General features: G+C 38.3%; 3 protein-coding genes across 3 annotated transcripts; all 3 read left to right on the top strand.

Moving 5' to 3' along the window:
* On the top strand, window positions 1-1,366 carry GLP7 (germin-like protein 7). The gene is given in 3 exon segments (XM_086563084.1): window positions 1-82; window positions 635-871; window positions 874-1,366. Coding segments are annotated over 3 exon segments (714 nt in total). The 3' UTR covers window positions 1,269-1,366.
* Window positions 1,367-17,062: 15,696 nt separating this feature from the next.
* Window positions 17,063-17,527, top strand: LOC147497981 (uncharacterized). Its single transcript, XM_086563083.1, has one exon. The coding sequence runs from the start codon at window positions 17,063-17,065 to the stop codon at window positions 17,525-17,527; it is 465 nt and encodes a 154-aa protein (XP_086419209.1).
* A 4,422-nt stretch (window positions 17,528-21,949) lies between these two features.
* Window positions 21,950-22,420, top strand: LOC147497980 (uncharacterized). The gene has a single exon (XM_086563082.1). It carries the CDS (start codon window positions 21,950-21,952, stop codon window positions 22,418-22,420), a length of 471 nt encoding a protein of 156 aa, XP_086419208.1.
* The last annotated feature ends 670 nt before the right edge of the window (window positions 22,421-23,090 follow it).

Genomic DNA, 23,090 nt, shown 5'->3' with positions numbered 1-23,090 from the left:
ATGCTATTGTTGCTATCTCTGGGGATGCAGGGAACCATCAGGAATTTTAAAGAACGAAAGGGATCAAATGTATGCAACATGCGTATATTTTCTTTCGCATTTCTTTTAGTATGTAATTAGTTGTATAATGAGCCACAACTGAGTGATGTAATCGGCAACTAAGTAATTATGGTGCGTACTGCAGCTAGAAAAGGAGCGATGAGAACAGAATATAACTGTGACTATGAGGAGCCACAACACTTAGATGTAGTCATGTAGACTTGTAGTTGCCAGACAATTACTTTATAGAGATGGTTAATGGAATGATGGTTTTAAAAGATTGAAATAGGTATAATAATGAGTGTTTTCCAAAAAATAATAATAATATTTTGAGAGATTTATGCTTAAAAGGTACCTTTCCTAACCTTCATTTACTGAAGCAAACACGGCTTTTCAATTTACCTTGTTTCAACCTCTTAATTTTGCTCCTACGCTGCTCAATCCAGACACTTAAAATACAATCAGACCACCAATCATTGTTGGGCATTTTCCTTTAGTATATAAATTCGGAAGTGGAATATATAACCTCAAACCGAAACAAAAAGTCACGGTTTAATGCATATCAATATGAGCAATTTTGCTGCATTTCATTGAGTCCTTAGTTTCACATTTCTCTTAGGCATCACAATATCAGATCCAGGTCCGCTTCAAGACTATTGTGTTGCCGATACATCTCCAGCACAAAAAAATTTCATCAATGGCTCACCCTGCATTAACCCAGCGCTAGCAACCCCTTCACACTTCATGACATCAGTTCTAGCTAAATCGGGTAACACTGGTGCAAATCCATTTGGATTTAACGTCACTCTAACCAATATTCGCAACATGCCTGGGTGAACACACAAGGTCTAACCATGGCTCGTGCCGACATTGCTGCAAACGGGCTTGTACCTTTGCATTGGCACCCTCGAGCCTCCGAGATTGCACACCTACTTCAAGGATTTGTTCTTGTAGGTTTTGTTGACACTTCAAACAAACTATTCACCCAGCAACGTCGACAAGGTGACTCATTTGTGTTCCCTAAGGGAATGGTTCATTTTATATACAATCTTGATTCTTCAAGACCAGCATTAATCCTTTCGGGCCTCAACAGTCAGAATCCTGGTGCTGAGTTGGCTGCAATCGCTAGTTTCACAGCAAAGCCACTGATTCCTGATGAGGTTTTGGAGAAATAATTCAGGATCAATGCCCAAGATGTTCAGAAAATTCGTAAGAACCTTGGTGGCTGATCATGGCTTTTGAATAAAGTAAATGTATTAATTACGTACTGTTTACCTCTATTTCTACCGTAAGTTATTGAAGCTTCCAGTGTTTATAATCATAATTACCCATTAGCAAAATAAAAAAAGGTTAACTAGTATTACCCCATAAGACAATTAGGATTTCCTCTTACTAGATGGGGAAATTAGGGTCTCCTCCTAAGCACACAAAAAAAGAATCAACTTGAGTTGACAGTGGTTTTTTTGTGTGTATTTGGGGAGGGGGGAGACCCTAATTTCCCCATCTAGTAGGGGGTAATATTTGTTAACCCAATAAAAAAAGCTTCCTGTTTTGTTCCAAAACGGTGGAAATTGTAGTAATGCTCCTATCATAGAACAAAATATCCCGATATATCACGATATTTGGGGATATCTATCCAGATTTCAGATTTCAGATATATAAATATCACGATATGTTTAGAGATATATACGACTGTAAATATCAGTGATATTTTGACGATATTTATGATATTTGTGATATTTGAAGATATTTTGTGATATTTGGGGATATCTAGCGATATTTTGTGTATATAACAATTTTATTTAATATTTACCATTATATTTCAAATAAATATAAATAATGTATCATGATATATCAATAAATATCCACAATATCTACGATATTTGTTAATATTTTGGATATATCTACGATATTTGCATGTGAAACAATGTCAAATATCCCCAAAGAGAAGGATATATCTACGATACATATCCAGAAATTGAATATCGATAAATACCTATATCCTGATATTTTGTACTATGGCTCGTATAGTGAGAAATGCTTGTTTACCTTTGATTTGTTGTTATTGGATTTCCTCTTTCTGACCCGGCCACAATCAAAACACTGGATGGAGATTTCTTGTGTTTTTTATCACAAGTTGCTATGTACTACTATAATGTAAATTATTTGGTACTAACTGCAGTGCGTTCTTCCTGTCTCTCATACTAGATTAATTAGAAAGAGGACATGGACTTATTTTAATATTAGTGCCATTTCCTTCCTTACATTGAGATTCTTGTTATGTTTGGTTTGCTTTTCTAATGATCTTTCTTGAATTTGAATGACACGTTCTGTATTTTCATTTGTTTCCTAGGCTCCTAGCATATCTTGCTCCACTTAAATTGTATATAAATTTCGTGAGGAATGAAAGAAAGCAATGCTTCAAGAGTACGTTGTTCTTCACATTCCTTTGAGCAACTATGGCTGCCCCAAGCCCCCAAGAGCTAAAACTGTGTTAGTTTCCCTTAGTCCTTAGTCCTTACTCACTAGTGTAATAAGCATAAGCGCGCATACCTAGCTTGTGTTGCGCTAGGAGTTGGACTTGGAGTTGGATTTGCTTTAGATGCAACTGGATTAGTGGAGCCTAACCTGAGGCTCAATATTCTCAACACAAGTTTTATGGTTAAAATCGGCAAGATTTCAGTGCTGGGAACCTGAAAAATAATTGCTGGATATAATATCTCGTGAAATCGCGGCATCTTGTTCCATGGCCGGACCTTAGGTTATAGGAACAGATTAAAAGTCCTACTCAATCGGACTAACCAATGTGTAAAGGAGCGTTTTAGTTATCCCTTACAAATGTGGAGAAGGAGGAGAAGGGGTTTAGAAATGGGAAAGACCGAGTTCGTTGTTGAGCGAACTGTCTACGTATCTATCTCTCGATTCTGGAGGGAGAGAAGAATCAGGTCTGACGTAGTTCATGCAGGTGGTATTTATAGTTGTTGAGCATGAAGATCTGCACAACACGTGTACTGATGAGTATAGATGTGTGGTTGAGATCTGGTATGCGTGTAGGGCTGGTGTTGGTCCATAATGATGGGGAATGGTTGCAGTAGTTCGTATATTGCGGTAATGGATTATGTTAGTATGGCTCTGATAATGATTGCATCTAGATAATGGATGATGTCAATAAATAGAACATTCCATGTGTGGGTATGCGAGTTGAGTTACTCTAGAGCGAGCTCGTAGGACGAATATCTTAGATCAGGTATGCGAGCTGATGATGTGAGTCGCTCTGAAGCGATCTGAGTATACCACTTGTATACAGTGAATTGCTATGCAGCAAGCTCGGAGGACGAGGACATGAGGTCGGTGTGGTATTTCTGTTTACGCTGGACACATGTATAATATACATTGGTTGTGTATATTAGTCCCTTTCATTAGGTCGTTCCAATTCTGTGGGGACGACTTGATGAGAGAGTAATTCCACACGTGGGAAGCACGCGGAGTAGTAATTGAAGATGCAAGTGATGCTGGTTTGACAAGTATTGAATTGATCCTAGAAGTGTATGTTCTCAATTAGTAAAAAAGTTGTAGCTCGAGGGAGCCTTGGAGCTCGAGTGAGCCGGATGTTTTAGTGAGCGTTCTGCACTGAGTTGATCTTAGAAATGTAGGTCTTCAACTAGTGAGAAGTATTGTGGCTCGGTAGCTTATGAGCTCGAGAGAGTGTGTTAGCTTAAGAAAGCGTGTTGCTCGCGGAGAGCATTTTCTCTGAGTTGAGCCTAGAGTTGTAGGTCATCAATTAGTAAGAACTGTAGAGGCTAAGAAGCCTATGAGCTCAAGTGAGCGTGGTAGCTTAAGAAAGCGTGTTGCTCGCGGAGAGCGTTCTCTCTGAGTTGAGCCTAGAGTTGTAGGTCATCAACTAGTAAGAACTGTAGAGGCTAAGAAGCCTATGAGCTCAAGTGAGCATGGTAGCTTAAGAAAGTGTGTTGCTCGCAGAGAGCGTTCTCTCTGAGTTGAGCCTAGAGTTGTAGGTCATCAACTAGTAAGAACTGTAGAAGCTAAGAAGCCTATGAGCTCAAGTGAGCGTGGTAGCTTAAGAAAGCATGTTGCTCGCGGAGAGCGTTCTCTCTGAGTTGAGCCTAGAGTTGTAGGTCATCAACTAGTAAGAACTGTAGAGGCTAAGAAGCCTATGAGCTCCAGTGAGCGTGGTAGCTTAAGAAAGTGTGTTGCTTACGGAGAGCGTTCTCGCTGAGTTGATCCTAGAGTTATAGGTCATCAACTAATAAGAACTATAGAGGCTAAAAAGCCTATGAGCTCAAGTGAGCATGGTACTTTCAAAGGGCATCGGGGACCCAGTGAAGTCCGCTCTGCGCTAGTGAGCTGGCGGCTCTAGTGAGCGTCCTGATTTGGAGATCGCAGTTGATAGCTAGCCTTGACAACCGGAGCTGAGGCGATCTCTGGGGTCTTGACAACAGGAGCGGAGGCGACCTCTGGGGTCTTGACAACAAGAGCTGGGGCGACCTCTAGGGTCTTGATAATAGGAGCGGAGGCGACCTCTGGGGTCTTGATAACAGGAGCGGAGCGGTGACACTATGTAGCGTTTGAGCTCGAGTGAGCGTTATACTCAGCTGGGAGTCGTGACCCGAGTGAGTCTATGGGCATCCTGATTTGGAGATCGTCGTCAATAGCTAGCCCCAGTTTATTTTTGAAGTTTTAATTGCCTTGTAAAAATGTGAGTAGCCCCAATTCGGAGATTGGCCTGTAATAAATCGAGTGGATTGAACATTCCCCTGTGGCTGTAGCCAGCCCCAGTTCGGAGATTGTTATGGTAGACTAGCCCCCAGCTTGGAGCGTGATATGATAAACATGGGGCTACGCAATGATAATGCTAATATGAAGCGACGTCCATGCCAAAACGAGACGAATAAATTCACTAATGAAACGGTTGAAATAAATTTACTTCACCAGGTCGAGTCTTGCTGTATTGAATTCAAATAGATTTGAAATAGATCAAAGTATATCGAATTCAAGGTATGTAACTGTAAAGTGCTTCACACAATAGTAAATGCAAATAGACTTATCTGATTAGTCAGCAGCGACGGATCGATGAGTTGCTCGAAGTTCTTTATCGAGTCTGGCTCGAGTAAAAAGAACCAATCGAGCGCGCCATCTTTAAAGACTGGCTGGAAACAAGCGGCAATGGAGATGGTCGAACTCCTAAGCACTATAGAGTGCAAGACTTTGAATATAGCGTGCCACGTGTTGACCAGGACATGTGTTGCCATCGTACATTGGGAAACGTGGTTGGATGAAATATGGAGGAGAAGCTCTATTAAGTACCTCAGCAGTGAACGGGGACGCGCGGTATGTCTTCAGCATCTTTTGAACGATCTGAGTGGTGTCTTTCTTAACTGCACTTTGGTCGATCCTTTATGATAGTTCGTTAATCTGTTGATTAACCTCGTTGATACCGTCCTCTGCTATGGCACCTGGTGGATTTTGTGTGTCCACTTGCGCACGCAAATCAACATTTTTTCTGCCTGAGCAAGGTAATGTGCTAGTTCATTGTACCTAACTGACCTGCCAAATTTTGGATTTGAGCTTCGAGGCTTGCCATGCTTCGTGGGCTTGAGGATTTTGTTTATTGGTTTTGGGATTTGTGAAGTGGTTTCTCAAGAAACCAAGACCACAGACGACGCCAATGTAAAAGAGTGTTTTAGTTATCCCTTACAAATGTGGAAAAGGAGGAGAAGAGGTTTAGAAATGGGAAAGAACGAGTTCGTTGTTGAGCGAACTGCCTACTTATCTATCTCTCAATTCTGGGGGGAGAGAAGAATCAGGTCTGACGTAGTTCATGCAGTTGGTATTTATAGTTGTTAAGCATGAAAATCTGCGCAACACGTGTACTGATGAGTACAGATGTGTGAAACGCCCATATATGTTGGACATATTTCGTAACAAACCCACCAAATATAATGGACAAAATCCTTTGCTACAACTGAAGGTAGATATGCTTTATCTATCTAATATAAGATATGCTTTATCTAATAAAGGGTTTCCAAGTTGAGGGGGAGACTTGGACCGAGGCTTTATAAGGGTTTCTATTCTCAAAAGGAAGCCCCGAGAGTTAATAGAAAAGAAAACCGTTACCTTTGTGTTTGGTTGATGAACCGCAAGCTATAGAGAGGATTGTTTGGCTGATTTGTTTCCTCTCCATTACTCTTCTCACATATGTATCTAGAGTTGTGATTACTTGTGATGCTATTTTGAGAGGAATAAAATCCCCAAACCAAAATCCAAATTGATTAAAGTTGTTCCTGCAAAAGGAAGAGTTATGCTTGCTGAGATTGCAAGATGAAGGTTTTAACGTCAAGGACTACAAGTGGAGAAGTGTGATATTCGAAAGAGTCAAAGATAGAAGGAAGAATGCGGTATTCGGGTAATCATGGGATTTGATCCCCGTTGTGAGTAGTTCTTTCTTTGAGTCTTAATACTTCGATGTGAGCACAAGACATTGTAATACTTGATTTTATTGAGTGGATTTTTTCCACTGCTTGTGAAAGGCAGTGGCGTGGATGTTTCCCAGTGATTGGGTTTACCACGTTAAAAAATTCTCTGTGTCTTGTCTCGTTTTATTTTTCAGTTTGATTGTCATAGATAATTGTTTAATTGTTTGCTGGTGCATGATTAAATCTAATTGTAAACATTGAATTCAACGAGATTACTCTTGTCAAATCAAATCTGGGAATTTCAATTGGTATTAGAGCGGGTGCTCTTTGTTTGGATTTAACAGCCCTAAGAGTTTGATTTTTTCCCCAAAAGATATATTTTCTTTTCTCGATGGAATTTAATAAACTTGGATCAACTAACAGATCTCCATTTTTCGATGGGTCTAACTTTCCTTATTGGAAGGTTAGAATGATTGCCTATGTACAAGCCTTAGGTGATGATGTTTGGGTTGCCATTCAGAATGGCTGGACTTGGCCTAGTGTGACCATTGGAGAGGGTGCTGCTGCTGTCACCACTCCCATAGCTAGGAATAAATGGAATGAAACTAAAAAAACTCTATCTAGTTTTAATTCTAAAGGTCTTCATGCTATATTTACGGCTATGTCACCTAATGAGTTTCGGCGTATATCTTCTTGTACCACTTCAAAAGAAGCTTGGGACAAACTATGTATAACTCATGAGGGAGACAAAACAGTTAAGGAAAGCAAACTTGAGTTATTGACCACCCAATTTGAGACATTGAGAATGGAGGAGAGTGAAAGTTTTGATGATTTTTTTGTTAGACTCCAAGATATTATTAACAATAGTCAAGCTCTTGGTCTTAATTATCCAGATGTGCAGATTGTCCGAAAGATTTTGAGTCACTTCCTAAGAGATTTAGGTCACGTAAAGATGCTATGCAAGAAGCACATGATCTCAAAACCATATGTCGGTGGATACTTTAGCTGGTAAATTAAAAACTTTTGAGTTTGAGTTGGAGATGGAGAAACCTAAGAATGAGAAGACTCTAGCATTCAAGGGTACCTCCTTAGCTTCTAAGTCTAGGATTTTCTCACATCATGGTGTCTCACATGACTCCGATAGTGATGATGATATCGACCGAGAGATTGAGCGGGTGAGTAAAGAGTTTCGAAGACTTATAAAAAGGAAACATGTGATGAAGTCTGATCTTGTCTTAGGAAAGAAGACCATATTCAACAAAACTCAGGTGGACATGAGTAAGGTGCAATGTTTTAAATGTAAAGAGTATGGTCACTATGCCCATAATTGTCCTACAAAGACTTCTAGTAATTATGAAAAGAAAAAATCAAGTTTAAAAGTCACTTGGGATGATAGTGGTAGTGATTGTTCGACTGATTTTTTGAATGCCACTTGTGAGGATGATGATCTTGCTGCTAATGTTGTTGCATTCACTTCTAGCATTCATTCACATGCCTTGTCTGATTTTTCTAATGATGTTAGTGTTCATGGTAGTACTAGCCTTGATATTGAGAATGTTGATTGGGAGGATATGTATGCTTCTACGGCTAAAAAGTATGTCAAACTTGGTAAAGCTTACAAGAGCATGTCTACCAAGGTTGAAATACTCGACAAAGAAAAAACTGTTTATGTGACAAAGCTTGAGAGTTTGGAGAGTGAGTTTAATTCCCTTGAGATGAAATTCAAGTCTACAATGGTTGATCTTGAGCATACAAAGGCAGATTTAGTTTCAACTCAAGAAAAGCTCAATTCATTTTCTGTTGGCTCCGAAAATCTTGATAAAATGCTTGGAGTGGGAAAAGCTTCAAGTGACAAGAGAGGTCTCGGATTTTCTGAAAATACTAGTACATCAAAGAATACCTCTCATGTCACTAAGTTTGTAAAGGCAACTACACCTAAAGTTCTTCCCAATTTAGCCATTTTTAAGAATAGTTGTACTGAAACTATGGGTAACGTTCAAAAGAAGAAGCCTTTTAGAGTTTTAAAATGCTATAACTGTGGTAGGAGAGGGCATTTGACATCATATTGTTGGGACAATCATTATACTTTCCCTGATCCTTATTCCATTGGAAGGGGATTTTGGAAGCCTACTCACCAGCCCACCTTCAAACCAACACATATGGGTTTTAGAAATCAGTCCAGGACTTCTAAGCATAAGAAACATACTAAGGGAAATGGCAGTGAGAATAACAACAATTCTTCATCTTCATCTATTCATGTGACTCATGCATATAGTTCCTTTCACAGTGGTAGATCCATATGGGTGCGGAAGGATGAGTTGAAGTTGCTATTAGACTTGCGAAAGTCTGGTGGTAGTCCATCTCAAGGATGAGAGTTGCATTCTTTATAGCCTTGTGCTTCCTGTTCTGCACACAGGCTATGTCCTAGTGTTTTGTAGGTTTTGTTTCCTTTGCATTTTGTTTTCTGTTTAGCTTGTTTTTCACGTTGTTTTTCTCCCACTTCTTTGCACGCATCTGTTTTCTTATTGAGACTATAGAGTGTGAGAGAATGCATTTGATTAGATTTTCAAACAAAAAGAGATGCACATGTTGAATTTATTCATGAACTATAATTCTCTTACTGGCATCCAATGTTTATTGTTTTATTCTTGTTTCTTGTTGTGTGAAGGTTCATTGATTAAATTTCAGTTCATTTGATTTATTGTGATATCAATCTAACAATGAATATCTATTATAATGTTTCGCCATTTTTTTTGGATTTTTGCAATACACACACAACACGCTTATGCCACTATTTAGGTCTTATAGTTTTTCACATGAGCTGAATGACATATTTTCTATAAGTTTGTGAAATCTCTGCAACTCAACGTATTATATATTTTTTAATTTATGGAGCACATGCATGTAATCACCCAGGTTGGTAGATTCGTAGGGGTTTAAGCCCGTAATCTAAGGCCAATGCGGTCCGACTTACCAATCGACAACCTTGTACAAGGGATGGTTCCTCTCCACTATATAAACTCTTCCTATCTCTCTTTTTTGAGCTCGGGCATGTAACCACCACCGGTCGGTAGATTCAGTAGGGGTTTCCACCTTGTAATCTAAGATCAACTGGTCTGGACTTACCAATCGAAGGCCTGTTACAAGGGATGGTTCCTCTCCAATATATCTATGTGAAAAAAAAAAAAAAAAAAAATACATGCTTATGAATTTCACTCACTTATGGTTCAATTTTGTCAATCCTCACAAGTGGGTAACTATGTTTCCTAAATGCGTGTGTTTAGACCTTTGGAGCACGAAAAAGAATTCCAAAATGTGGCTTGGCATTATGGCAGAAATTTAAGTTGGGATTCATGTTTCAATTGATTATATGAACTATTTTTTTTTTTCTGCATTTTTCATGGGACAAGGTGCAAGTTTGAAATTAGTTTTCTTGCTGCCATGTTTTTGAATTATTCTCCATGAACATGTTCAACTTTGGTTCTTAATTGTTTGATTGCATTTTTCTTTCATGCCTTCAATTATTAAGGGCATTGGTTCTGCCATGTGTCAGTAAATTGCACATAACTTTCTGCTCTCTTATTTTTTTTTACAAACAGTTTGTTGTTCCTGAAAATAGACTTCTTAAGCTTTCCAATGGTACCAACCGTGTCTTCTAACTCCCTCTTTTGTTCGAAGATGGGGACTTCTGCTAAATGATGCAATTGTGTCACTGCTGAAACTGTTTGAGCATTTCTGATATTTTTTGACAGAGGTCTAGGTAGGTTTGATTAAGGGGGAGTTGCATTGGTTTAGGGGGAGGTGTACGGATTAGGAGGAGTTTCTAATAAACTTCTACCAAGGATGCATTTGTTTAGGGGGAGTGTATGTTGCATTACATACCTTTTGAGTTTCAGTTGCATAGTTTTATTCAAATGCATCACATGCTGCCAGTAGATATATCATTGAGGGGGAGCACATTGTTTGTTTATCTTCCTGTTTTTCTAATGGACTGCTTTTCGTCAAAGGGGAGAATAAAGATTTTTACTCGACATTTGCTATGTTTGCTTCTGCTGCCATTTATTTCTATCTATTATACTGTGTTTTTTTTCTTTTGCATATTTTAGTCTGTCTTTCGTGACAAAAAGGGGGAGAATGATTTGTGATTCCTAGAGCTTGTTATATTTTGGTATCATGATGTTTTTGTTTATTGTGCAGCTACAATAACTTTCACGATCTCATCCGAAGTTGAGCTGAATTGGAGATAGTACAATGCATTGGGTGTCTTGAGTTTGGGAAGTCTCGAGTCATTCAGTGCACTTTTGTTTTCTCATAAGTAAGTGCTGACTACTTAGTTGTACAGGTGGTTTTGTCACGAAATGATATCCAAAGGGGGAGATTGAAACGCCCATATATGTTGGACATATTTCGTAACAAACCCACCGAATATAATGGACAAAATCCTTTGCTACAACTGAAGGTAGATATGCTTTATCTATCTAATATAAGATATGCTTTATCTAATAAAGGGTTTCCAAGTTGAGGGGGAGACTTGGACCGAGGCTTTATAAGGGTTTCTATTCTCAAAAGGAAGCCCCGGAGAGTTAATAGAAAAGAAAAACCGTACCTTTGTGTTTGGTTGATGAACCGCAAGCTATAGAGAGGATTGTTTGGCTGATTTGTTTCCTCTCCATTACTCTTCTCACATATGTATCTAGAGTTGTGATTACTTGTGATGCTATTTTGAGAGGAATAAAATTCCCAAACCAAAATCCAAATTGATTAAAGTTGTTCCTGCGAAAGCAAGAGTTATGCTTGCTGAGATTGCAAGATGAAGGTTTTAACGTCAAGGACTACAAGTGGAGATGTGTGATATTCGAAAGAGTCAAAGATAGAAGGAAGAATGCGGTATTCGGGTAATCATGGGATTTGATCCCCGTTGTGAGTAGTTCTTTCTTTGAGTCTTAATACTTCGATGTGAGCACAAGACATTGTAATACTTGATTTTATTGAGTGGATTTTTTCCACTGCTTGTGAAAGGCAGTGGCATGGATGCTTCCCAGTGATTGGGTTTACCACGTTAAAAAAATTCTCTGTGTCTTGTCTCCTTTTATTTTTCAGTTTGATTGTCATAGATAATTGTTTAATTGTTTGCTGGTGCATGATTAAATCTAATTGTGAACATTGAATTCAACGAGATTACTCTTGTCAAATCAAATCTGGGAATTTCAATGTGTGGTTGAGATCTGGTATGCGTGTAGGGCTGGTGTTGGAAGGAATTCCGTAATGATGGGGAGTGGTTGCAGTAGTTCGTATATTGTGGTAATGGATTGCGTCAGTATGACTCTGATAATTATTGCATCTGGATAATGGATGATGTCACTAAATGAAACATTCCGTGCGTGGGTATGCGAGTTGAGTTACTCTGGAGCGAGCTCATAGGACGAATATCTTAGATCGGGTATGCGGGCTGATGATGTGAGTCGCTCTGAAGCGATCTGAGTATACCACTTGCATACGGTGAATTGCTATGCAGCAAGCTCGGAGGACGAGGACATGAGATCGGTGTGGTATTTCTGTTTACGCTGGACACGTATATAATATACATTGGTTGTGTATATTAGTCCCTCACACAAAGGACTAAGTGACATAAAGCCTATGACTCTTTGACGTCCCGTATCACATACTTCGACTCATGAGCAGGAGGCATGAGTAACCAACTCCAACTCCAACTAACTCCAATTCAAATTAGTATAGTTTACCGACCAAGGGAAGCCTATATATAGAGGAAGTAACTTGACTATTCTTTATGTTATGTTATTTGGTACGAAGTTGATGGGGTGGGATGGCGAAGGTGATTTGGTGAAATATTAAATCTCAGAGAGATAGACAGTGAAGAAGAAGATGAAGAGGAAGAGGAAGATGGGATCTCCTTATCTTGCTCTCTCTTCTTTACTGTCCGTTTCTCTTATGAGAAAATCCAGCATGCATCGAGTAGTCAACAAAGACGTCAATCTAATCGTGAGTTATTCTCTCTCTCTCTTACTCATCTATATTATGACTTGGGACTTCTTGGCTCGATCTATACGTGCATATATAGTCTCTCGTGTATGTCTACTTTACAATAATTATGCATATCTTTTCAATGATTAGGGAGCTTTATTTGTGTTAGTTCATGTTGGATATGTTTCTTGCAACTAATTGATGTCGAACGTACGCACCACTATGATCTAATCTTCAGCGATTTCATCTTTAGGGCATGACCATATCATCGCTACTATGGTACATAAGTTGGTCTCTCTCTCCATATATATATATATATATATATATATATATAGTTGAATAGTTGAATCCTATTGAGCAATGTATTGTTTGCCGCAGGTCAGGTTGACAAAATAATTAAGACTGAAACTTCTCTGTGATTTATAAATAATTACGTTTGGTAACTATTACATGAAATAACTTGTACCTTTTATTTTTTTTCCCTCCTTTGTTGTTGTTGTTTGCAAAATACTGTATGAATGAATTTGTCGCCACCATATATGTGAATATGATATCATATGGATCTGAATGATATGTACGAGTATCTATATTGTTTTGGTAACTATGTGCGCCTGTACTGTTTTCTAAATTTTCACAAAACCGATAAGTGGAAAAAGATGATTACTTAAATTTGCGGTCTCGTCTAGCTTTTGTTCATTGTATAAGGTGTCATCCCTGTTTTTTCGTAAGAATTTTTCTAGGGTGGATGAGCGAACGTGATGTAAAAAGAAAATTACAGTAAAGAGTAAACATGGTTATGTAAATATGCGAATCACGATTTTGCTATTTATATACTATTTATAGTATTCCTCGTTTTCACGTAGTTTTTTTTTAGTTTGTAATTTTGGGTTCATTTTTGTATTGTTTTTAGGAATCAATTTAGTTTTGAAAGCATATTTAAGTAGTTTCTTTGAGTTTATTTTAGTATATACGTTTTTGGAATAGGCTAGTGGCCTATTATTTAGTTAGCATAGGAACTTTCTTTTAGTTTATTTAATTATACCTTTTTGGCATAGGATGATGTAAGACCTTTGCTTCCTATTTCCTGTGAAGCTTCCAGTGTTTTTGGTTCAAGAAAATATATAGACAACGGTGATCGGAAATATAGTCCCTATCTAACCGTGGTTAGAGGAACTTTAGTTAGAGAGAGAAAAGTCCACTTTAGAAAGATTAGAATGCTGCAGAGTGAATAAAGTACATTTGCATAGTTTGACAAGCCAAATGACGGTATTACCACACATTAAGTGTACATTTTGTCATTAACCTGACACATAATTTAGTAATCCTTGTATATAACCAGAAATGGTCGTTTCCTCCTCTAATTTACTTAGCAAGGTAGCATCCTATTTGTTGGAATGTTGCGCATGGTATATATGCTGTCTATCTCCTCTTTCAAACACACAATCAAAACAATGGAAATTGCCCTAATGTTTTGAGTGAATAATTTCTCTAAGCAAAAAGCCTCTCTTGCGGGCTAAAGCAGCTCTTGTCTCTTCCCTTCCTTTGAACATAGCAACTACAAACTCTATCTAAATTTACCCCCCACCCCCCACCTCTTTACTCTCGGGTTTCTAGTCTCACGTTTTTTATTCGGGTCCTTTGTTTTGATCTGTTCTACCATGAGTTCCTCTGATGCTGGGGGAAACCTCTACTTCAACAGCAAACGCTATAGAACTACTACAACAAAATATGAAGAACCTCCTCACCTCAGAAAAACAAGTAATGATTGACTGTCTCAATGCTGAAGAACAGGGTGATGACAAATTGATGGTGGTGGGGAAATTGTATGGAGACTCCAAAATTGTCTTAGATGAAATGGGGGAAGAACTCCATCGAATATGGCAAACTAGAGGTCAAATGGCTATGGAGTTCCTCACCAAAGAGCATAAAAATACTACCTTTGAAAAAGATGAGGAATTAATTAAGGCATGTAACCAGTAATGGCTGGTTCATGGCCATATTCTCTCCATCATGAAATAGGTTTGGAACCAGCATGTTGAAGATTATAAATTTGATATGGTCAATTTCTGGGTTCAAATATGGGGTCTTCCAAAAGAGCAAATCAAAAAAGAAAATATCAAAATCATTTGAGCAGAACTGGGTCAGGTTTCGGAGGACGATGTATTTTGTCCACTTTAGTTCAGTAAACCGATAGCGAGAGTAAGAGTTCTGTTGGATATCAAGGAACGACCTACTAAGGATCTAACAATCATGCTTGAAATGGGTACTTCTTTCCATGTCAATTCCAAGTATGAGAAATTGGATATCTTCTGTTACTTATACGAAGTGATAGGACATGATCATTCTGCTTGCCGAATCAGAGCACAGTTTCTATATGATTTGATAAAATGCGGGGCTCAGGCAAAGAAATCAAACCAAGGAGAAATAGGTAGTCATCATATCTGGACCACCAAAGTAGCTGTGGTTTGATGAAATTCCGGCTTCAGAACGAGAAGGATTTTCTAGTCAGGGGAGATCATTGGTGACACGTGGAAGATCAAATAGGTGGCAAAGCAGTAGGGCCTCAAGGATTCACCTTGAGAACAGGAATAATAGAGCCGTTGGAGATGTTGCAGGGGAGGGACAAACAATGGGCCCAGCTGGATCTACAATGGTAACAAATATGGAGACGTCTATGGAGGTGCCTGTTGAGTCGGAGAATATAGAACAAGTTGGGCCCAATTCATCGGTGGAGAGTATAGGGCTGGTATCGGGTTTTGCGTCCTGTTTAGAGAATGTATATGCAACCTGTGTTGACCAATTCATGCTCTTTCAATATACAAAATTGGTTCGAAAAGATGGGAATGCTTTTAAGCAGCTAGCGGTACGAAACCCTAGAATTGCTAGGAGGAATAAAGGAAGACCTACCCTCTTTAGCAAACCATACCTACAAGATCAATGCTTTTGTCTCTCAAGTCCAGATACCAACAACAAACGCAAGATCTCAAATTTGTGTCAAAGTATGGCTAATAGATCTAAGAAACAAGAGGAACCGTTGGGTGAGAAATGCAGTCAATAGATCGAAGAGAGCAAAGATTATGGCTGAGGAAATGAGGAAAAAAGGTAAAGGGAAGGACCTCATTCCACGAAATGCTAATATTATATCAATTTCAAGTGAATCTGGTGAAATACATGGTAATCAGGAGAGGAGGATGTTCCCATATATCAGCAAGAGAAAGAGGAATATGACTCGGATGAAAGTGTTTCACAGCCTCCCCCTTTGGCCATGGAAGCTTCTGCTATGCGAAAGTCCCAAGCTAGGAGAATAAACTCCCAAGGAAAAGGAAATGCTCTGGATCCAGAAGAAAGTGAGGATAGTATCTGGGAACATTATGCACGATCAGATGGAAAGTCTATGGACATGTCTATCTCTAGTGGCTCTATTAGCACGTCTTAAAAAGGCTCCAACTCTGCAAAAAAGGGTTCGCGGTGATTGTCCCTACACAATCACCTTCACCTCAATGACGATCTACGCCTGGAATTGCCGGGGTATTGATTCCATCCCGGCGGTTCAACATATAAAGGACCAAATGGGGGTGTTGGGAGTGGATATAATGTGCTTGTCTGAAACTAAGGTGGATAGTAGGCGTATAATGGCTGGTAGTAAGTTGTTAAAGCTGGAAGGATGTTTTTTGGTACCTGCTGAAGGTTTGAGTGGTGGTCTAGCAATCATGTGGAAAGAGGATGTGGATCTGAAAATACTTAGGGCAACAAAAAACCAAGTAACAGGCAAAATCTCAAACTATCTCAATACAAGTTCTTTCTTTTTTTCTTTTGTCAATCAGTGGCCCTTGGTGTCTTTTTGGAGATTTTAATGCCATTTCTTGCTTAAATGATAAAGTGGGTGGTCGTAGCACCCTAACAAATACATGTTGGATTTTAATAGCTTGATCAGTGATCTTAGGTTGGTGGATTTAGGATTTAAAGGTCCTAAATTCACTTGGAACAATAACAGAACTTCTGAGTCACATGTTCGGGAGAGACTTGATCGTGTTATGGCTAACCTGCTTCCCACATGCATATGTTAGGACCATAGCCAATGCATCTTCTGATCATTTAGTTTTGCATATCTCTCTTAACAGACTTGAGGAAAGGTGTCTAAAACCTTTTAAATTTTTTAACATGTGGTTATCTGATATAACTTGTAAACCTTGTATAGATGAAGCATGGAAGTCTGCTATGCATGATATGCCTGATGTAAATGTGTTAAATAGATTGCATGCTACTAAGGAGAGTCTCTCATACTGGAATAAGAATGTTTTTGGAAACATTTTATAGAATATTAAAAAAAAAAAAAAAAAAAAAAACTCAAAGAAAACTAGAAAATGTCTTATCTAAGCCTTTTACTATTGCTAATTATAATAAGGCCAGAACTCTCAAAGCCAACCTCCTTGAATGGTACATGAAATAAGAATCCTATTGGAAATAAAAATCTACAAATCATTGGATAAAGGAAAGGGGAATCCTTGACTGGTTCCCCTCTTGAGAAGATCATCCCTGAAAGAGGGCTTAGGCGGGGAGACCCCCTATCTCCCTACCTGTTCATTTTGGTCTATAAGGCTATATCAAGGATGCTTGCACAAGTTGAGCATAGTGGAGAGATTCAAGGTATCAAGATCAAGAAAAACTCTCCTGCTATCACTCACCTTTTGTATGCAGATGACTTGATTTTTTTTTCCATAGCTAATCCTCAAGATAGTAGCCATCTTAAGGTTATCTTACAACAGTACTGTGATGCCTTTGGACAGTTGATTAACTATGACAAATCTATTAATTTCTTCAGTAGGAATGTTAGATTTAGAGTTAAGTTTAAGCATAAAAGATTTTGGAAAATGAAGCTGTTTGACTATAAGGATAAATATCTTGGAGTCCTTATCATGTTGATTAGAAAGAAAACTAAGGACTTTGACTATCTGATGGACAAGGTACATGGAAAGATGAAGGGATGGAAGGCTAAGGTGCTCTCCCAGGCTGGAAAAGTAACCCTTATACAATCAGTCGCTCAGGCTACCCCCCCTCTATGCCATGTCCACTGATAAAGACAAATTTATGTGAACTAACTATCTATGCGTAAACACAAATAATCAATTAACTAAATAAGTGCTTAGATTAATGATCCTACTCTCAAATAATAATGAAGTAATATATAAAGAGTTAGGATTCGTTCCACTCATAAACTACCAAGACTAGATAGAATCCAATTAATCAAACACAAAGAAACAATGGTGAGAGTAATATTATGTTGCGAAATTTAGTTTTTGCTCTTTCTCGCATGTTTTTAGGGAAGCTAATAAGCAGGCAGACCTACTTGATGGGCTTAATCCATCTCTTTGTAATGACTTGTCATTGTTTATTCCTCCTCTAGATAGAGAATTGCAAAAATTAATAGAGGAGGATGCAGGAGGTACTATCTATGTAAGACATGGTTAATTAATGCAGGTGAGGGTCAGCCTAACCCTAGCTTATCTTTTAAAAAAAAAATTAACTAAAGTAATTATTTATAGGGGAATCAAATATGGAGAAAACTAGATAGAGATTGAAATCCACTTTTTAATTTCTTAACATGCTAGCATAGATTTGTATAGAAAACCATAGTCTAGATATTCTCACACAAGGTTAAAATATAAAGACTAGACTTTTAATGATCCCTAATTACTTTATACTATCTCTAGTCATAAACTAATTAGCATGAGAGAAAGCTTGTTCCCATTCTCATGGCAAACTCACTATTCTCTAGTTTAGGTTAAACTCTTCTTATCTCTAAGTCAAGAAAAACCTAAACTTAAACCCTAACAACAAATCTATACTAACAACTCAAGTCTTCTCAAAGCTTCATTCAAACTCCCTCTAATGGGAGTTTAGCTATGAATCATGAGACTACATGGACATAATAATAGAAAGAAGAAAACATAATGAATGACTACTTCATTGAAGATAACTTGAATTGAATTAATGGTGGTTACAAACTAAACTCATAAACTAAAACTAAAAAGGAGAGAAAGAGAGAGAACCCTAATTTATTCTAACTAATGGAAGGGAGAGAGCTTAGGGTTTTTATTCTCTTATATAATGATACAAAATTGTGCATGGGTTTTTAGGTTAGGTTATGGACCCATAAATCAAGTCCATAACCCAATTGGTTGAATCCAAAACTTCCAATTCTGATCATGTTACTGTAGTGTGAGTTTTCATTGACTTATACTGCTCTAATCAAGTCAAAACCTAGAGCGTTGGAAAGAGCTTTATGAGCCGGTCATTTTGATATAAAATGGCCCCAATTCCGAGGCCTGAGTCCAAAGATATGGCCTTTTGAAGTTTTGTTGACTTTTCTTCAGCTCTCTAATCCGGTTTGACTTTCACTTAACAATGTTGACTTGGGCTTTTTATGGGCTTTTTCTCCATTAAACTTGAGCTTTCTTCATGGAACTTCTCTAGCAATCACTTTAGCTCCTTTTAGCGCCTAATTAGTAATGAATTGACATTTATTCAACTCCGAAGCCTGAAATACTCAAAAGCACGTAATTAATGATAAATCTATATTATTAATAACATAATTGGCTAAATAGAAATACTATTAAAGGGTTTAAACTACAGTTTTGGGCTCTTATCAAACCACCCCCAAACAGCATTTTGCTTGTCCTCAAGCGAATATATGAAATTAAAATAAGTGGCCAAAAATATATTTTTAACTAGTCTCGTTTCGCTGAGTGCGACTACATTGACCATATGAAATAAGGCCTTAAACCACTAAGAATTTCATAGTGGATGAGTTATAGCCTCGTGAGAGTTTTCTAGATAAGGTACTCACAAACTTCATTTATACTACAACGACTAAGAAATAAAAGTAATTGTTCCCTAATATTATCTCAGAATCTATACATCTCACTAGTATTTAAACAAGGATGATCATTCTAAAACTTAAACTAATACATGTATAATAATCAAATCATCTTAAGATAAACAACTATACAATGAACTATGATATGAAATGCAATGGCAGGTCCGTTTCTGAAACTTTTGGGTAGCGTGCCTAAGTAGGTTCTCACAAGAAATGTGTCAAAACACATAACACTCTGAATTTTCTACTCAAGTTTGCTAACTCCAGTGTACAGTGGGCACACGTTTCATCACAATCTCAATGACAATCCAAGGAAGCCAAGGTCGATCAAACACATCTGCCACTTACTATCACACCAACCTATTCCTAATTAAGCTAGAGGTCTTTATTAGGTGATACGGGGCATAGGTGTTGGTTAAAGAAGAAAGGAAATAGATATTCAAAAAGACAAGTCTGAGAAAATAGGGTCTTCATATTATGTAACTAGAGAAAACATTGTTCTTTTGCTTCTACACTTTGTTTCTATCCTTAGCCTTTTTATTTTGGCTTTTTGACTCCTTTTATTCTATTTTTGGAGTTTTTCTTTTTATTTTTCTTTTCTTTGGATGGAAACTTTCTTTTCTTTTTCTTTTCTGAAGCAACTAACTAATTTTTGTTTACACAAGTTTTTCTCTTCTCTTTTCTTCACTCATCCTATTTCTCAGACTTATCCAGATAGGTAGGCTGATTTTATTTTTTATTTTGTTTGATTGGATAAAAGATTTTTGGTTTGTGAAAAGGCTAATGAAAGGCTCAGTGGGGCGACTAGCGGATAATAAATTTCATAGAGGTGTGAATTTCTAGCTATATCGATCCAAAGAGGGCCTAAATTCTCGCTTATGATATGGTGTGGTGATCAAGCAAGTGGATGTGTGATTTTTCTACTCGGAATTTACTTCTCCCTTGTGTCATCACTCAGATATTTCACTCTTATGAGGCTTTTGGGCTAGATGCTCACAGGATATGTATTAAGTACTTTAACCTAGGTCTCAGAAAAATGCTGCCAAGTACAATCAAAGATGCTCATGCAAGATGTTCATGAAAAGATGCAATGACTATTACCTATATATTAATCTAAGTTTCAAAAATTAAATCCTAATTCAAGTACTACGTGAGATTTCTAGACTAACTATAAGGACCTACAGAGAGATGTAACTAGAGATGAGATAATAGAAGCTCTATCAAACATTGGTGATGAAAAAGCCCCGGGAAGTGATGGATTCTCTACTTTTTTTCTTCAAATGCACATGGCGGATCATTGGTGATGACTTCATTAAGGCCATACAGAATTTTTTCATCGCAAGTCAGATACTCAGTGAGGTAAATGCTACATGTATTACACTCATACCAAAAATACAAGTACCTCTGTCCTTATCAGATTATAGACCTATTGCTTGTTGTGGGGTTATATATAAGTGCATAACCAAGGTAATGACAAGAAGAATGAAGGAAGTAATGCCGCAATTAGTGAATCTCAACCAATCAGCCTTTATAAGTGGAAGAAGTATCCAGGATAATATCCTCTTATCTCAAGAATTAGTGCATAATTATCACAGGAATGAATATCCACCAAGATGTGCGGCAAAGGTAGATTTAAGAAAGGCGTATGATTCAGTGAGATGGGAATCAGTCGAGTTTTCAATGAGAAGAGTTGGGATGCCAGAAAGGTTCATTAAATGGGTGAAAGTGTGTGTGGAGACGACCTCTTACTCATTATGATAAATGGGTCCTCGTATGGCTATTTCAAAGGAAGAAGAGGGATTAGACAGGGTGACCCAATATCACCTTATCTTTTTGTCTTTGGTTATGGATTTATTTACGGAAATCATGCATCACGGTGTTAGAGAAGGCCGATGCTCGGTTACATGCTAAGTGTCGGAACCCGTTATTACTCATTTATCCTTTGCAGATGATTTGATGGTGTTCATGTATGGAGATAATAGAACAACCACTAAACTCAAGGATAATCTCCAAATTTTCAGCGAGTCTCGGGGTTGGAAGTGAATGTTCAAAAAGCAATGTTTTCTTTGCGGAATGGATGATAGGGTAAAATACTGACCATAGAGCGGATTAATCGCCGCTTTTTCCTAGGGGTGAGCTGCCCGATAAAAGTACTTAGGGCTGCCTTTGATTACTACTGAGGCTGAAGTCCACAGATCGTTTTCCATTAATATCAAAGATCACAAGGCGTATTCAAAGCTGGAAGGGCAGATTACTTTCTTATGCGGGAAGATTACAGCTGGTGAAGGCAGTGTTGAATAACCTTAGTGTGTATTGGATGTCTGCATTCACACTACCAAAAAGACAGTTGATGACATCAATAAGATTTTTAGGAATTTTCTATGGATAGGGCGAGACTATAAACAATCTCATGCATTGATAGGATGGGATGATATATGTTACCCATATGAGGAAGGTGGGTTAGGAATTTACGATGTATAGAAAGTTAATCAAGCCGCTACCATGAAACCACTATGGAAGCTCATCACCAAGGCAAACAACCCGTGGGTACGGTGGGTACAAAAAGAACCTAGTCGAGGAAAGGGATTTTTGGCGCTAAAAACACCAAATGATTGTTAAAATGAGTTGGAGGAATATACTCAAAGGTAGAAAGGAAGCGGCGGCTATAATATTCCACCAGATAGGCAATGGTAGAGGAACGAGCTTCTGGAATGAACCATGGCATCCATTTGGGATATTAAGAGAGAAGTTTCCGCAGGGACTGTTATATGATTCGAGTTGCAACAAGCAAGCTACAGTGTCGAATTTCATAATAGATGGTAAATGGGAGTTCACGAGTAATGTAAGGAATCGAATAGGTGAGATTATGGCAGCAATAGAAAATGAAGTGGAGATTATGGGTGATGAGGATAACATAGTATGGTCTGCATCTACGAATGGCGAGTATAGCATGAAGGATACTTATGAGAGTCTGAGAGGAGTAAGGCAAGAAGTTCAGTGGCATAAGCTGGTTTGGTATGCAAACAAAATCCCCAGGCATTCCTTCATCACCGGATGGCTAAGTGGGGGTTTGAAACGCTGGAAAAACTGAAAACAACAAAAGGTCGTGAACTCGGATACTTGTATATTCTGCTAGAGAAACCGAGGCGGAGGAGCATCTCTTTCATGGTTGCTTTATACCACAGTCCTTATGGGAAATATCTCTCGCAGAAAATGGGTTCTGGCAAAGAGAAGAATAGAACCTACTTGGCAAGGGAGGTGTCATGGGTTGAAGCGGTGTCGTAGGGGAAAGGAATTGAGAATGATCGATGAGGCTAATGTGGAATGGGTTCAATTACTGGATTTGGAAAGCAAGGAATGATAGGATTTTTGAAAACAAAGCGTTGAATGTTCAAATATGTCTCGACCGTTGTTTAGTGATGTGAGAGCAAAGGCCGAAGGCGCGAGACATAAAAATGGAGTATGGACCAGAGATTGAGATGTTCACTGATAAGTGGAATGTGGAGGTAGCAATAAAGCAAAGGAAGCACCAATTTGTGCGATGGCAGAAATCAGAAGTGGGTAGTCATGTTCTCAACATAGATGGAACACTCAAAGGTCAGGTAGGGGGTTGGGCAGCAGTGATTAGAGATCATGAAGGGAATGTTTTAGCGGCTAGCCATGGTAGAGCAAGCAAGCCATCGATCGACCTTATCGAATTGGAAGCAGTAGAGCAGGGAATGAAAATGGCGCTAAGCAAAAGAACAAGACGACTTCAAGTA

The sequence above is a fragment of the Coptis chinensis genome, chromosome 5, assembly GCF_015680905.1.
Source record: "Coptis chinensis isolate HL-2020 chromosome 5, ASM1568090v1, whole genome shotgun sequence".
In the NCBI taxonomy this organism is placed as follows: domain Eukaryota; kingdom Viridiplantae; phylum Streptophyta; class Magnoliopsida; order Ranunculales; family Ranunculaceae; genus Coptis; species Coptis chinensis.
Note: the sequence above shows the minus strand (reverse complement) of the source record. Positions and strands in the feature narration are given on the sequence as shown.